General features: G+C 45.2%; 9 protein-coding genes across 9 annotated transcripts; 5 read left to right on the top strand and 4 right to left on the bottom strand.

Moving 5' to 3' along the window:
• Positions 1–215: 215 nt before the first annotated feature.
• SAMD00019534_078860 (hypothetical protein) lies at positions 216–1,895 on the top strand (the record flags this gene model as incomplete). The annotated part of the gene is made up of 1 exon (XM_012896926.1): positions 216–1,895. The coding sequence occupies one exon, from the start codon at positions 216–218 to the stop codon at positions 1,893–1,895; it is 1,680 nt and encodes a 559-aa protein (XP_012752380.1).
• A 90-nt stretch (positions 1,896–1,985) lies between these two features.
• SAMD00019534_078850 (hypothetical protein) lies at positions 1,986–3,872 on the bottom strand (the record flags this gene model as incomplete). The annotated part of the gene is made up of 1 exon (XM_012896925.1): positions 1,986–3,872. A coding segment is annotated over one exon (1,887 nt), but the record flags the coding sequence as incomplete, so codon positions are not given.
• Positions 3,873–4,450: 578 nt separating this feature from the next.
• SAMD00019534_078840 (hypothetical protein) lies at positions 4,451–5,329 on the top strand (the record flags this gene model as incomplete). The annotated part of the gene is made up of 5 exons (XM_012896924.1): positions 4,451–4,462; positions 4,542–4,607; positions 4,714–4,954; positions 5,033–5,209; positions 5,289–5,329. 5 exons carry the CDS (start codon positions 4,451–4,453, stop codon positions 5,327–5,329), a joined length of 537 nt encoding a protein of 178 aa, XP_012752378.1.
• A 161-nt stretch (positions 5,330–5,490) lies between these two features.
• Positions 5,491–6,528, top strand: SAMD00019534_078830 (hypothetical protein; the record flags this gene model as incomplete). The annotated part of the gene is made up of 1 exon (XM_012896923.1): positions 5,491–6,528. A coding segment is annotated over one exon (1,038 nt), but the record flags the coding sequence as incomplete, so codon positions are not given.
• Positions 6,529–6,674: 146 nt separating this feature from the next.
• Positions 6,675–7,734, bottom strand: SAMD00019534_078820 (hypothetical protein; the record flags this gene model as incomplete). The annotated part of the gene is made up of 2 exons (XM_012896922.1): positions 6,675–7,592; positions 7,693–7,734. 2 exons carry the CDS (start codon positions 7,732–7,734, stop codon positions 6,675–6,677), a joined length of 960 nt encoding a protein of 319 aa, XP_012752376.1.
• A 1,558-nt stretch (positions 7,735–9,292) lies between these two features.
• Positions 9,293–11,573, top strand: SAMD00019534_078810 (hypothetical protein; the record flags this gene model as incomplete). Its single annotated transcript, XM_012896921.1, has 3 exons — positions 9,293–10,209; positions 10,271–11,474; positions 11,550–11,573. 3 exons carry the CDS (start codon positions 9,293–9,295, stop codon positions 11,571–11,573), a joined length of 2,145 nt encoding a protein of 714 aa, XP_012752375.1.
• A 150-nt stretch (positions 11,574–11,723) lies between these two features.
• SAMD00019534_078800 (hypothetical protein) lies at positions 11,724–12,213 on the bottom strand (the record flags this gene model as incomplete). Its single annotated transcript, XM_012896920.1, has 2 exons — positions 11,724–11,834; positions 11,902–12,213. Coding segments are annotated over 2 exons (423 nt in total), but the record flags the coding sequence as incomplete, so codon positions are not given.
• Positions 12,214–12,961: 748 nt separating this feature from the next.
• Positions 12,962–13,240, top strand: SAMD00019534_078790 (hypothetical protein; the record flags this gene model as incomplete). The annotated part of the gene is made up of 2 exons (XM_012896919.1): positions 12,962–13,056; positions 13,174–13,240. 2 exons carry the CDS (start codon positions 12,962–12,964, stop codon positions 13,238–13,240), a joined length of 162 nt encoding a protein of 53 aa, XP_012752373.1.
• Positions 13,241–14,023: 783 nt separating this feature from the next.
• SAMD00019534_078780 (hypothetical protein) lies at positions 14,024–14,771 on the bottom strand (the record flags this gene model as incomplete). Its single annotated transcript, XM_012896918.1, has 3 exons — positions 14,024–14,223; positions 14,294–14,471; positions 14,544–14,771. The coding sequence occupies 3 exons, from the start codon at positions 14,769–14,771 to the stop codon at positions 14,024–14,026; spliced, it is 606 nt and encodes a 201-aa protein (XP_012752372.1).
• Positions 14,772–15,392: the final 621 nt, after the last annotated feature.

Genomic DNA, 15,392 nt, shown 5'->3' with positions numbered 1-15,392 from the left:
CTGCAGAACCTTAGCAGCAACCAACTATTGACAAGTTGATTGATCAAACGAAATTGATTCTTGATCGAGAATCTTTGCAGTGTGTGGGCATGCAATGTTTGATTGGTGCCACACCCGCCCTCATCTTAGCATCAATCTTTCATCTTGTTTATTTATTCATAAAACAATTGTAATAATAATAATAACAACATTAGATAGAGATAATAGTCAGATAGATGAGCGAGAATACAATCATTGACGACATTAAAATCAACGATAACAACAATGACAATAACAACTTAATTGACAACACAACTACTACTACAAATACAACTTCTACTGCAACTACAAGTACGTCCAGTCTACAAAGATGTGATACACATAATAAGAAACAAAGGTTCATATGCTTTGATTGTAATCAAATCATTTGTGCTCTGTGTCTGGCGGCACAGCATACAAGACACGACTTTGACCAAGTCGAGAACATTAAACTACAGTGTGACAACTCTGGTATCAAGTACCAGCGATTCACTTCACGCTTGAACTCGCTATGGGACACATTACAAAAGTTGGCATGGTCCTACGAGACGATGCAGACCTCTCAAAAGATGGTGGCCGATCAGTTCACTGAGCTGCATCACTTCCTCGTCGTGGAGGAGCAGAGGATAAAGAAGCCGTTAATCCTAGAGCTCGAACAAACAACATCCACAATCAAATGTATCATTGATGAGATTGAGCGGCTGACATCTCAGACGCAGACCGAGCCCAACCCACCAGACAACGCGGCTGATGACGAAATGGACTCCATCGATCGCTTGGTCGAGTCAATCAACTCATCCGAGTCAATGGAGCAGTTCTTAAACAACTCATTCCTGCCTGGTGATGAAGCTGCATTCATGCGTTGCACGGATAATCAGCTGTTGGCATTCGTCCAGCGTGGCTCCCGCTCCCTGTCGACCGTTTACAAGGTCACTAACCCATATCGCGTTGACACAATGACCTTCAAGTTGAATGACGTCAAGGAGCACATTCGACTGTGCTTCGAACTAGTCGAGGCCAAGAAACGAGATCCCGCTCGCTCGCCCACGCACAGCTTCAACAATCACATCTTCACCTCGCTCAAGGACTCTTGCGCAATGCTTTCATTGGACACTGGCAAGTGGATTAAGCTCAACGATGCGTTTACAAACAGACGACGCATCTATGAGTCGGCCGTGTACGCTCGCGGCTGCGTGTACATATTTGGCGGCGATGGCGCCCCAACAACCTACTCTCGCTACTCACTCACCGAGCAGCAATGGCTCAACGACATTGAGATCGTTGGTGTGCCAGGTGGACGCAGCATATCCTCTTGTTACGATGGCGGCAACTTGATCTACCTGGTTGGTGGCTGCTTCAACGAAAAGATGCTAGACCGCATCGATTGCTTCAACCTAGACACACTTCAGTTCTCGCGAGTCGGTCGCATGCCCCTGTCCCTGGCCAACCCTCATACACTCATTCATGACACCAAACTGTACATTGTTGGTGGCTACCAAGACGTGTCGCATCCCAACAAGAACATCTACATGTGCAGCCTGCAGACCAAGGTCTGTACGGTGTTCATGGAGAGCGCCGTTAACGGCTGGCTCTTTGCATGCTGCTTTGATGGCAAGGATCAACTGACGATGACCGTAGGCTTGGCCACCATCAGACTGTCACTGACCACAAAGCTATCCAGAACTATCGCGTCATCCCCCATCACCAACAACTACTACCATCTTGTCTACACCACATCGAATGACATCATCCAACTTGGCGGCACGGGCAACAACTACCGATACTCAAAGCTCAACGATCAATGGATCCCCATCAATGACGATGATCCAGTGCCCACAAGAATGGCCTACAGCACATGTCTAATACGTGATGATTGATTGATTGATTGATTGATTCAAATACAATATATACATTGATGAGCAAGCAGGTTGTTGATTGATGGTTTAGGTTGTTATTTATATATCACAGAATACAGGCTTTGATGGATCATACCACCAGAGCTTGACGGTGTTGTCGTGTGAGCTACTCGCCAGGACGGATTGTTGCTGACTCCATGCCACCGAGTAGACCATGCCGGCATGGCCCTCCAGCTTCTGAAGGATGTTGCACGTCTCGATGTCCCATATGTACACGGAGCCATCCTCCGAGCCTCCAACGACCAGCGACTCATTTGGTCCGAACGAGCTGCGAATGAAGTTCTTGGATGTGTTCTGATGGCCCTTGAAACGCTTGAGTGGGCGCGCCGTGCGGATGTCCCACATACGATTGGAGTTGTCCTTGGAGGCCGACAGCAACAGCGATCCGCTGCTGTTAGTGGCCACCGATGTCACCTCGCCCAGATGACTGGTCAGCGTCTTGATGCACACGCCACTTACAATGTCCCAGAACTTGATGGTGCTGTCCTTGGAGCCAGATATGATGAGGTTGCCATGTGGGTTGAAGATAACCTTGGATATGGACGACGAGTGGCCGATGAATGACTTGACCAGTTGGCCTGTGCGCACGTCGTGTAGGTGGATCGTCTTGTCGTAGCCACCGCTGGCAATGTGGTCCTGTCCAGGGTGGAACTGGACGGTGTAGGCGTCACCCTCGTGCGCCTTGATCGTAAGTGGACACGTTGGCTTGGTAGTCTGGCTGATGTCCCAGATGTTAACGAGGCCATCACCTGATGCGCTGGCCAACAGCTTGCCCGACGCCGAAGACGACAGATCCCAAATGCGCGATGTGTTTCCTGTAAGATTGGACAGCAGTGCGCCTGTCTCTGTGTTCCAAAGCTTGATTGTGTTGTCGCTAGAGCCCGAGGCGAGCGACAGGCCATTGGTGCCGATGAACTCGACACACTTGACATTCTTCTTGTGGCCGCTGAGAGTCGTGCGCAAGCTGTTTGGCAGCACGAAGCAGCTATAGTCCTCCAACAGCGACTTGATCCTGGGAACGACCTTGGGATGGTAGCGACCAAACTCGATCTGATAAGTGATGGCCTGCTTCATCAGCGTGAGCAGGCGATGAGGGGGCACGCGGAACAGGCCCGTAGTCTTGGTGCCCTCGAGGTCCAGCATCGACTGGAACTGCTCGACCAGTTTCTCGCGCGACGAGCCCTTGCTGCCGTCCCAGTTCTTGAATGACGGCACCTCCTGCACTGAGCGGCAGGTCAGCAGGTAGCACAGCTCCTTGAACTCGTCGGCGTTGGTCTGGCGGCCCTCGAGCGGCTTGAGTCGCTTCGTCAAGTATGTAAAGGCCTTTTGGAACTCGGCCTTCTCGATCAGCTCGAGGTAGGCCTGCTTGTAGACCGCGTAGAGGAAGGACTGCTGGTTCTTGAACGTGGTCTTTGAGCTGAGTTTCTCGACCTCGGTCCAATCGCCCTCGAGTATTGCCTTCTTCATCTTCTTCATGCGAGACGCCTTGTAGTGCTGCTCGGTGAACTTGACATTGGCCTCGTCCTGCACAGTGAGCAGCGACGCTGTGTAACCCTCGTCCTGCAAGTATTGGATGATCATTCGAATGATGTCCTCTTTGAGTTGGGGGTCGCTCGGATCAAAGATCTGCGGGTCATCCTCAAGGTAGATCGTGCGCTTGGGCGGGCCGCCGTACTCTGTGCCGCTGACCATGCCCTTGATCACCATCTCCCTGTCGGTCAGTGTGGAAGACGACGATACATTGAGTGCCGACATCATATCCGACATTGAGAACTGATTTGACATCTCCTTTATATCGGATGATGTTGAGCCTAGACTTGTCGAAGTTGTGCCTGGGAATCCTGTGCTTGTCCTTGTACTCGCACCGCCTACAGGTGTTGTAGACGTTGTATTTGATGTCGATGTTTGTCTATTATCGCTCATCCTATATATTATATCTGTATAATGTAATAAATAAATAAGTCAATGAATGAATGATCTAACTTTGATCAGATCATTACGAAGATCAACCCGCACCCCACATTGAGCAACCCCAAATTGTTAGATTATGGGACAAAGTGATAGTCCACCTCATGAATGATCAATATCATTGTACATAGTTATTATTATGATTATATTGTAATAACTTATATTTGTAACCAATTTATGATGTATGGATAACATTTATAACTCTTTGATTGTAATTATCTCTTTGGAAAAATCCAAAGATCTCTCAAAGTTGTGTTTTTTGCTCATTGGTCCAGATTTTTGTTCAAGAAAGAGGACCATCAGTCTTCATTTAGTTCATTATTACTTACATATACATATTCATATATATAAGTATACGTTCATCAAGGATCGTATATATACACAAACAGATTGATATACAATGGTATAGATCATCAATACATGGAATGAATGAATGAAGGTTATGACAGAAGTACTAACATTAAAATGAATGATTGAATGATTGATAGAGGTTCAAATTCTGTGGAGAGCTTGATGCTCCAGACTGGTTGCTCAGAGAGATAAGCACAATGTCAAAGATTGTAAGTTGGGATCATCGATCGGAAAACAACAGAAACAACAGACAGCCAAATTGTTAACCAATCATTCAAACTCTTACAGACCAATATAAGAATCAAGTTGCTCACTGTACAGGTTATCAACAGTTTCTCTGGAGAGAAGATTGATGTAAGTGTCATCTCGATGGTCTCACTAGGTATTGATCACAAACACTCACACTACACTCAATCAATCAATCAATCAATTCAATTGAATCGAATCAAATCGATAACAGTTTGAGAAGGTTGAGAAGTTGGTCAAGGACGCTGGATTCGTACTGGGCGATATTAAGGCACTGATCGCTGCCATTCACTTCATTGTATTCAACGCTGTAAAGAATGACGTCGACGAAACTACTCTGTCCAATGAGCTGCAGCAACTCGGTCTGCCCAAGGAGCATTGTGACTCTATATCACGTGCATTCCGTGAGCACAAGGACAAACTCAGATCCATATTCCACAGCAATACACTAAAGTGTAACGTGTCTCGTGATTGTCTGGCAGTGCAATGGGCCATCTCTAACTACTCTCCAACATAACGACAACACTTTATAGTGAACTCGATTGAGAACATCGACTGGCGAGTGGACTATTTGCTGAGCTCCAACACAGTGAACGAAGTCAACACACCAAACATCCAGCTCAACCTCAAGGTCAGGAACCCATCAACTGGCGAGACTACCCTTCATCCATTCGAGATCAGTGCAAAGAAATTTAATGTATTATATTATGGTATGTGTATCGATGTTTCCAGCCATCCAGTTGCCCGGACCATCACTCACACGGATCCACCCATCAATCAATCAAACAGAACTTAAAGCGTGCAAGGCATTGATGGAGGAATCAGTATGATCATTGAATTGGACTAGATGTTGGACACGAACAGGTAACTCCAAACCTCTCTATTGGCAACTTGATCAAACACGACTACCATTAAATCTGTCGTTACCGATAACACGACATTCATTATTTGAGTTTGTTTATTTGATTGATTGATCAAGAGAGAGAATGGAATGGAGTCACTATCAATTTATATCCTACAACAGATAACCAAGCAGTTGGATGATGATATTGATGTTGCATGCTTGTGTTTGACTTGCCACTCACTCTTCAACCTGTACATCAATGGCAAGATACTGCGCCCCATGTGCACCTCACGATCCACACTATCAACGATGAAATGGTCGGCAAACAAACCTATATTGGCAGGTTCATTGCAAGAGAACCTACTCATTCTAATACTAGGCGCAATTTACAATCTGCCTCTGGAGCGAAATGTCCTTCCATCATCACTTACTTCATTGACAACAGGATACATGTACGATCAGATCATTGTCCAAGGTGTTCTACCACCATCGTTAATCAAGCTAGTCTTTGGATATCACTACACCCAACCCATTGCACTCGATGTACTGCCACGATCACTCCAATACTTAAAGTTTGGTCATCGCTATAAAGCTGCTATCGATCCTTACGTGCTTCCACAATCACTTCATACCTTGAAGTTTGGATCATTCTTTGACAATCCCCTCAATATACCTGGTATACTACCAGGGTCACTAAGAAAGCTATCATTTGGCTACAACCACAGTCAACCATTGGACTTAGTATCCTTACCTCCAACTTTAATATCATTGGGGCTAGGTAACAACATTATCGTTCGGTCTACATTCCCTGACTTCCTGATGACACTGACGACATTACTTCGACTAAAGATCCGTTCATTCTTACCCCTGGTTGACATTGGACATCATCCAGCCTTTGATGGTCTTTGCCTGACAATAAGGTTCAATGTGATCCTACTACCAGATATATTAATCATCCCCGCCCAACTGAAGGAGCTATATATTAAGTCAAAGTACGGTCTTCTCAACAAGAGCCTCATCCAACAAGTGATCAAGAAGCTACCCAATGTACAAAGTTACCGCGTCACAGTGGAAGAGACGGCAACGAATGTTTGTTGGCGTATGATTACCCCAGGAAGAGCACTATGTGTTGTCTCCAAGCATCTTACGCAACCTAGTCGTTCAATCATCAAGATGGTGGACCTGTGATAATCGACATGTACATAATAAACATCATCATCATCATCATCGATCTACATGTATGAGTGCATAGCGAGGTGGTAGAATGCCACACTCAACCCATCGCACTCAAGTCTTTGTTATTGTTGTTGGATGGAGCTACAACTCCACTCTTACAAGAGCTTCTCAATCTGTTGCTCAAGCTTGACGAGGTCCTTGGCAAAGTTACGGATACCCTCAGCAGTCTTGAAGTGAGCCATCTCGTTGTTGGTGAGCTCCCAGTGGAAGTTGGCAGCGGTTGGAACATGCTTGGCTGGCACGTTGCCTGGGATGTTGGTGGCCGAGAGCTTTGGAGTGACCAACGAAGCGTCGGCAGCCTGGAGAGCCTCGAGAATGTTTGGTGAGAGGGTCAGCAAGTCACAGCCAACGAGCTCCAGTGGTTGCTCCTTGGTACGGAAACTGGCACCCATGACGACGGTCTTGTAGCCGTGCTTCTTGTAGTAGTGGTAGATGGCCTGGACCGAGAGGACACCTGGGTCCTCCTTGGCGGGGAAGTCCTTGCCCTCCTTCTGCTTGTAGAAGTCGGTGATACGACCAACGAATGGACTGATGAGTGTGACGCCAGCCTCGGCACAAGCCTGAGCCTGCACGAGCGAGAACAGCAGAGTCATGTTGCAGTGGATGCCCTCCTTCTCGAGCACCTGGGCAGCCTGGATACCCTCCCAGGTGGAGGCGAGCTTGATGAGTACACGGTTTCTGTTGATGCCAGCGGCCTCGTAGAGAGCGATCAGCTCACGAGCCTTCTTGATGTTGGCCTCGGTGTCGTAGGAGAGACGAGCGTCGACCTCTGTGGAGACACGGCCGGGCACGATCTTGAGGATCTCCAGACCAAAGTTGACAAAGAGCTTGTCGATCGACAGAGAGAGCTGTGTCTGCTTGTCAGTTGAGTTCTTCTTTGCGTAGGCGACGGCATCATCAATCAGATGCTTGTACTGTGGCAACACTGAAGCCTGGAACACCAATGATGGGTTTGTTGTGCTGTCAACTGAGCCAAACTTGGACAACACTCCAAAGTCAGCAGTGTCTGCTACCTACAGCATAAATCATATCGATCAAACATTGGACATACATGTAAGTTTAGTCAGTCAGTCTGTCAATTCGTAAGATTGATTGAATGATTCAACAACATACGACAACAGTGAATTCCTTCAATTTCTCTAATGCGTTGGACATCTTTTGTTTATGTTTGTTATGTTATATTAAGTTATGTGTATGTATGTTTGTATAAAGAGATAAATGATATCCTTTGAAATGAACAACATGTGTGGTGCAAGTTCACAAAGTGCACTTTGAGCTCAAGTTCGGGAATGGGATCGAACGTGGATATGAGTGTGTGTGAGTTGGATATGGTTGACATTAATGTGGATAAAAATGGTTAAAAGGTCAATGAATACGATCTACATTTAGTTTTGGTTAGTGTTCCAAAGGCGTCGAGAGCCACCATTGACAACAGAACAGACATCCAACCAGCGGGTGGAAGTAGTCTCTGTCACATGTGACAGCCTCAATGAGACTTACAAAACATATTTAGAAGGGGATAATGATAGATAGTTTGTTTGTCATCATAATACAAAATATAACTTTGAATATATTCACTCCATTCCATTCTGTTTCAGAGCCAGGTGTCTCTGCTAAGCTACCTAGTAGGTGACCTTCTGTGTTCGAAACATATCCCACGACACGACAGACATTGGTTATTTTGGTACTTCATTGTTTTGGGCAATCAATGACATGAACTAGATGTAACCTCTGGTTGAGGTGGAAAGTTCCGGAGCTAGATTTGCCCGACACGTAGATTATAGTTCTCATAGATACAGAATAACAACGAATATCGTTGTCCTGTTCTCCGGGGTTTCACCTCTCCAATAAGAATATCTTGAACTTCAAAATAAGTCTCTGTCTGTCTGTCTGTCTGTCGCTGTCTCTCTTTGATAGTGAGCACTTATAATGCCCATTAATAATAAGAATGAATGTTTGTATGAATGAATGAATGATCAAACCAATCAACAAAGCAATCTCCTTCATCCTTTCATTCAAAGCAAATGGTCATTATGATGATAAAAGTTGTATTTGATTTGCATCATTGGCACTTTTATCAATCAATCAATCAGATAACTCTCTGTCTTTCTCCTAAACAAAGTTGACGTGGCTATTTATATTGTAATAATGGACTAATTCTTGTGAAACATCCATCAAAGTAATTAGACACTGGACCCTTCATAACCTGGCTACGTTGTTGTTTGAAAAAAACACTCAACAACAACACTAAACTCAGCCATGGCTGTGACCACTTGTTCAACCAACTCATCTTGGTGTTGAGCAATCACACCTACAAAACACCAACAAACACACACACAACAACATAATACAGATATTTTTTATTATTCGTCTGCAGATCGTTGCCTCAATTTATTTCACCAACAACACAAATAGGTTGACAGGAAGGAGGTTGTGTGTCGAGGTGGTTATTGGTTAATTGAAGGTGAGAACATTCCATCGTGTTGTGTTACATCCTTTACTAGTCTCAAACACATCTTATCATTATCACTTAGTTATAACTAATATCAAAAAGAGTTATTACTTGATTACACATACTATATTATATTTATATCATTATATCATTAATATGGTGAAAGTAATACTTCACTTGTAACATTATTTATTCAGATACATATATACAGATACAGATATATAGATACAGATACAGCTTATATATTAGTTTTCAATCAACATGTCAACTAATCATACAGCAGCAATCAATGGAGATATAGATAGTAAATATTCCAAAGGTAGCGGCAGCAACAACTATAAGAAGAGTAATGGATTCTTGGGAAAGATAACGGCAGAGAATGTTTGGAAACGTATTGTGATGATGGGTGGCATGGACTTGCGCTCAATCGCTTTGTTCCGTTTCGCAATGGCCTTTTGTGTGATTGGTGATAATATCGAGCGTATGACCGACTTGTTCGCCATCTACACGGAGGAGGGACTGTTCCCCCGCTCACTCATCGTCACCAAGTACTCGTCAAACTACTTCTTCCCCATCCATCTCATCAACACCAGCTGGACCTGCCAGCTGGTGCTGTTCCTCATGCACACATACTTTGCCTTTTGCATGGCCATTGGCTACCGCACCAAGCTGATGTCCTTCCTCACGTGGGCCTTCACCATCTCGCTCCAGGCCTACATCGGACTGGTGGGCCACGGTGGCGACGTCTACTTCCGTCTCATGCTCTTCTTCACCATGTTCCTGCCGACCACCGAGTTCTTTGCAGTGGACACATGGACCTTTGCCAACAGTGCTCAGCATGGCAAGGAGGAGGAGGATCATCACAACAACGACTCACCACGCTTCATTGTCGTCGATGGCTCATCATCAGGCGATGATGTCGTCGGCAACAACTCGCCGATCATCAACGATGCACCCGTGTCACACACCAGGAAGGCACTCAATCCCGATCGCTACCGCTACATCTCCATGGCGACAATCTGTGTTCTGCTTCAGATGTCTTGCATGTACATTGCATCCTTCTTCCACAAGTCTGGTGAGGAGTGGCACAATGGAGAAGCCACTTTCTACGCCATCAGTCTTGATTACTTCCAAACACCAATTGCTCGCATGGTAATCCCATGGAGGACAACTCTAAAGTATGTTTAACTTGATTAGGATCGAGTGCAACACAGCTAACACATCCCACCCCATCAACAGGACATTGACCATCGCAGTTGCCAAGTGGGAGTTGCTTGGACCATTGTTCTGGTACTCTCCAGTGTACACTGACTACTGCCGTCTGCTTGGCGCCGTTGGATTCATGGCATTGCATCTTGGATTCGTGTTGTTCTTGCAACTTGGATTGTTCTTCTGGGTCACCTTCTGCGCACAGTTTGTCAACATGCCACCATTCGTCTGGGACTACACCTTTGGATTCTTTGAGAAGAAGCTGATGAAGGGACAGCGTCCAGTGCGAGTCTATTACAACATCGAGTCACCACTCAGCCAGTACACGACGCTCATCATGAAGACCTTCTTCATCATGCCCTCGTCGGCCACATATGCACCACTGGACAAGCTGGCGGAGGAGCCCTCCATGTCGACCACAGTTAACAGCGACGTGTATGGCGAGGACTGGTTCGTCACGATCGACAGCAACGGAATCCGTCGCAAGAACCTTTCCGCCCTGAACTTCCTCATGAGCAAGTCCCCACTACTATTCTGGCTGTCGTGGCTGTGCACACGCGTGTCAGCCGGCGTCAGCTCTGTTTTCTCGCGCTTCTTTGTTCTCACCCACAAGCAGGGCAAGCAGTCGCAGGCGCTCTCCAAGCGTCCATCGCTGTACGTTTTGCGTCGCTCGCCACGTCGTCGCCCATCGCGCGTCTGGTCTGTTGCCAACAACATCTTTTGCGCACTCTTGTTCTACCTAATCCTTGGCTACAACCTCAACATCTTCTCGTACCGCGTGCCATTCTGGAGCTATCGCCAGCAGCAGGTGGCCTTCCTCATTCGTTTCGACCAGGGCTGGAACATGTTCAGTCCATCTCCACCCAAGATCCATTGGTGGCACGCGATTCACGGTGAGACCGACAACGGCACCAAGATCGAGCTGTTCAAGGACAACGCCTTCCACCAGATGCATCTCACTGACAAGGTCAACATGGAGGTCAACTTTGACAAGCCGGTGCCCTTCGACACGACGTACGGCAACCATCGATGGTTCAAGTTCTGGGAGAATGGCTACAACTCGGCCAATGCGAACGAGCTGCGTCTCGAGACGGGCCGATACATCTGTCGCCAGTTCAATAGCGCGCACTTTGGCTCGATGAAACTATACACCTTCAAGGTGTACTTTATCTACGAGTATATGAGTCTTGATGGCACTGTATCCGCTCCATCGATGCAGACTCTTTGGGAGCATGTATGTTACGACAAGCCTAAGCAAGAGTAGAGTAGTGTTGTCACTACATTCATTCAATCATTATAATGTATCTAGGATCGATCCAGCCAATGTACATAGCGTCATCGCCATTCGCACATCGGCATCAGTTACCAACATAAACTTTAAACCATTCATTCATTCAATCAATCAATCTCTTATACATGTTGCCAATCATTCAATCTATATTCTTTCATTCATTCATTCCATAACTATTATATGTACATGTTACATGTTGTAGGCTGCGCAGTATTCCTTCATCATTGGAACTATCTTGGCGGACAATGTAGGTAATGGATAGGTGACCAGCATAAAGATGTATGAGCCAGACTTGGTCGGACACTGATCAGTAGTATTAGTATCATGTCTAGTCCAACTCCCTCCACTCCACTCCACAACATAACATTACCTTTATGAATGCAACACCTTCTCCAGTGGACTCTTCACCTTTTCTTCCTACTACCATGTCTTCAAAGCAACGGTGTAGTTCATAGTTGGAGTCATCAACGTTGATACCTTGTGCAATGGCCTTGTTACTTGTTTCAAACAGTACAATCAATTCATTGACATCATCCTTGTGATTGTTCCTCACTGGTGGCTCTGCGAACAGTACATCACCATTGGCAACAAACAGTTGTAGTCTACTCGTCACTTTCTTTATATTCTCCAACTTATCATTCTTTATCAACTGGATATCATTGTTATTGCTACTGCTACTCATTCTATATCTCTCTTTCTTTATATCTTTATATCTCTCTCTATCTATGTTGTATTACACTTGTTATTGATATTGTTATAAAACAACTTGATGATGGAGTGATGAACTTAAGTAGTGTAGGGTGGAGGGTGTAATATGTGATGGTTGAACAGTGTGGTGAAGGGGGGGGTGGATCTGACAAGACGACACTTTAGCTTTGTATTGTTATACTTGTTGATGTTCAATCCTAATTAAGTGCACTTAATTAACAAGTTGAGAGCCTCACATCATCTTGTTTATTTGAGACCCAAAGGAATGAAATATTCTTTGAATAAACCATGCTTGATAAACCAAGATATAAACAATGTTCCATCATAATGCGGTGTGGATGACCATCAATTATTATTATCTGTTCGTTTGGGTATATACCATCTATTACAGCTACCTAACTGTGTCCAGTTTTGGTCTTTTTCTTTCTAACACTCACAAAAACTGATGATCAGAACTTGTTCACTCGGGACTCGTTTCATCATTCATACATCACAACACACAACTATAACTTATACATATATATAAAATGAATACGTTTAGACTACTGAATAAAGCTTCTAATAGTATATCACGGGCTGCCCGTGTGTCTACATCAGCATCGTCTTCAGTATCATCAAAGTTTAACATTGCAACAGCAACAAACAACCTGTTTAAAACGACGTCGACGACGACTTCATTCGCCACAGCAACATCAGCTTCAGCATCAGGAGCAACATCGAAAATGAATACCAATATCCCATCACTAAAGCCATCAAGTAGCAACACAAACTCCAACAATATATTAAACAATGGTGCCAATGGTAACAAATCACTAATGTATGTGTAGTCATGTCAGCCAGCCAGCCAGCCAAAAGGGAGGGGTACTTCCTTTTTGTTCCTCGCCTTGCCTCCACCTCGCCCTCCCTCGCTTACCTAATCTATCATATTCAACAGAGTCAGATCAGCATTTATGAACGCACAGATGCTCCTGGAAATGATCGCTGCTTTAGATGGTACGTAGCGGGGACACTCTGCAGTAAAAATAGGCCATTTGCCACCTTGACTTGGAGGGCCTCAATGCGAGCTGGAGGATGAGCATTATCAATACATACTCTTTCATCATTGTTCCTCGTCCCCTTGTGTGTTGTGTGTCACTTGTCAATCGATCAACATCCACTCGTCAATCCCATCATCCATTACCGATCCCCACCCACTGCCATCCTCCATCTATCCACCATCCATCCCTCATACTATCCATTCAATTCAATTCAATTCCATCTCGCCCCAGGGTATGCTCGTCCGACCTCTCATTCGTCCCCTCCAAGGACGCGCCAGCCTCACAGCCAAGCCATCCTAACATCTTCATCTGCCCTCCCACTCTCACTCTTCCAACCAAACAGAGGACGATGATGGTCGATAACTAGCAGCTTATTCCTTTTGGTCATGAGTACTTTGTTGGCCAACCATCACAATGGCAATGACGCGTCAATTGTTGTTGGCGCATGCCACTGGCGACTGGCTACGAACGGAAGTGATTGCGGGAATAGGCGACCCAGGTTAGGGATTAAACCAAAGATATGAGCTCGTCCATACAGACGGCTCGTCTACAGATAGATACGAAAGAGAAGAGGAGAAGGCAGCGGTTGAACTATGTGACAAGTGGACCAAGTGACCAAGTGACAAGTAATAAACAGGGACATCGCTGTCGCATCCATCATATTATATATATAACTATACTATATTGTCGCCATCGGATGACGACCTATTTTATCGATTGATTGCAATGATGATTGATTGATCGACCTTATTGCTTGTCCGACAATGGTTTGTCGAGAGCGGGAGGTGGGTTGATGGTGACGCTCTCGATGAGCTGTCTGTTGGCTGTCTGTTGCTTGTAGAACTCTACCACACGCTTGCTTGCCTTTGACACGAGCTCAGGGTAGCAGTAGTACATCGATACACTGAAACCTAGCACTGCCAATGCTGGGTCCTTGACTGAGGGAACTACAATGACAACCAAACGTTAGTCACATCCTTCTCGTCGCACATATCATAGAGTCTCTATCCTACTTACCCTTCTTGAACAATACGATTGGCAACAAGGTTGCTGCACCAACAACAAGTGCGGGTGGTGCCTGATCCAACATCTCCATTGACTTCTTGTAGTTGTTGCGCACACTGACAACGTTTACAGTGTCAACGAATCCCTTTGCGGCGGACTTGAAGCCATCATCCATTGTCTGCTGTACCTTCTGTTGTCATTGAATGTGTGAGTCAGGAATGAGAAGACGAACGAATGAATGAAAGAAGACTTAAACACATACAGGAGTAACCTCTTTGGAGGCATTAAAGAAGCTGATGAGTGTACGAGCCACTGGTGTGAAGAATGTCTCGTCCTCTCTTGATGGGACATTGGTAGAGGTGATGTTGGTGATGCTGTTGATGATGTTGCTGGCGCTAGATGGGGACGACGAGTCGTCGGCTGACTCGCTTGTGCCCAGCTTTCCTGATGCCTGGAAGTTGCTCGATATTGATTTATACAAGTCCGACATGTCTTCTCTTTATATCTATTAATGTATATGTATCTATCTATCACTTATCAAATGTTGGCAATCAAGTAGGTGTGTCAGTTGTCATCAAAGTGTGGGGTGATCATCACACAAAACGAATGATTTTGAGTGCACTCATTCAATCAATCAGTAAGCCAATCACAAACAATCATTGTAATAGTTATAACAGTTTATAGAATCATTTTATCCTTTCCAACATAGTATACTATGATAGAGACATTGTTGTTGTTTAAAGTAACAACCAAGTAGCAATCAAACATGTTTAGTGCCGATCTAACCATGATCGAATCAAATCAATAGAAGGGTGGCATTGGAATGGATTGATTATCTATTGTCCCCAGGATAGGCTTGGTGACATATGTCAACAAAACACCAGACCACTGGTGACCATGACCGAAAGCCCCGACAAGTGCACCTACACTGTCACCAAATCATCAATCATTGATCCCGTATCCTGTTGATGTTGTTGTTGTCAACAAGGTTGTAGGGATGTGATGTGTTGGTCATACAAACAATCCTACCCATTATGGTAATAATCATACATTACGTGAATGATCAACTAATCGGAGCGGAGAGAGTGCAAGATCCAATTGTTGCACTCAT

This window comes from Acytostelium subglobosum (genome assembly GCF_000787575.1).
Source record: "Acytostelium subglobosum LB1 DNA, scaffold: scaffold16, whole genome shotgun sequence".
NCBI lineage: Eukaryota > Evosea > Eumycetozoa > Acytosteliales > Acytosteliaceae > Acytostelium > Acytostelium subglobosum.
This window is presented reverse-complemented; position numbering and strand designations above follow the sequence as displayed.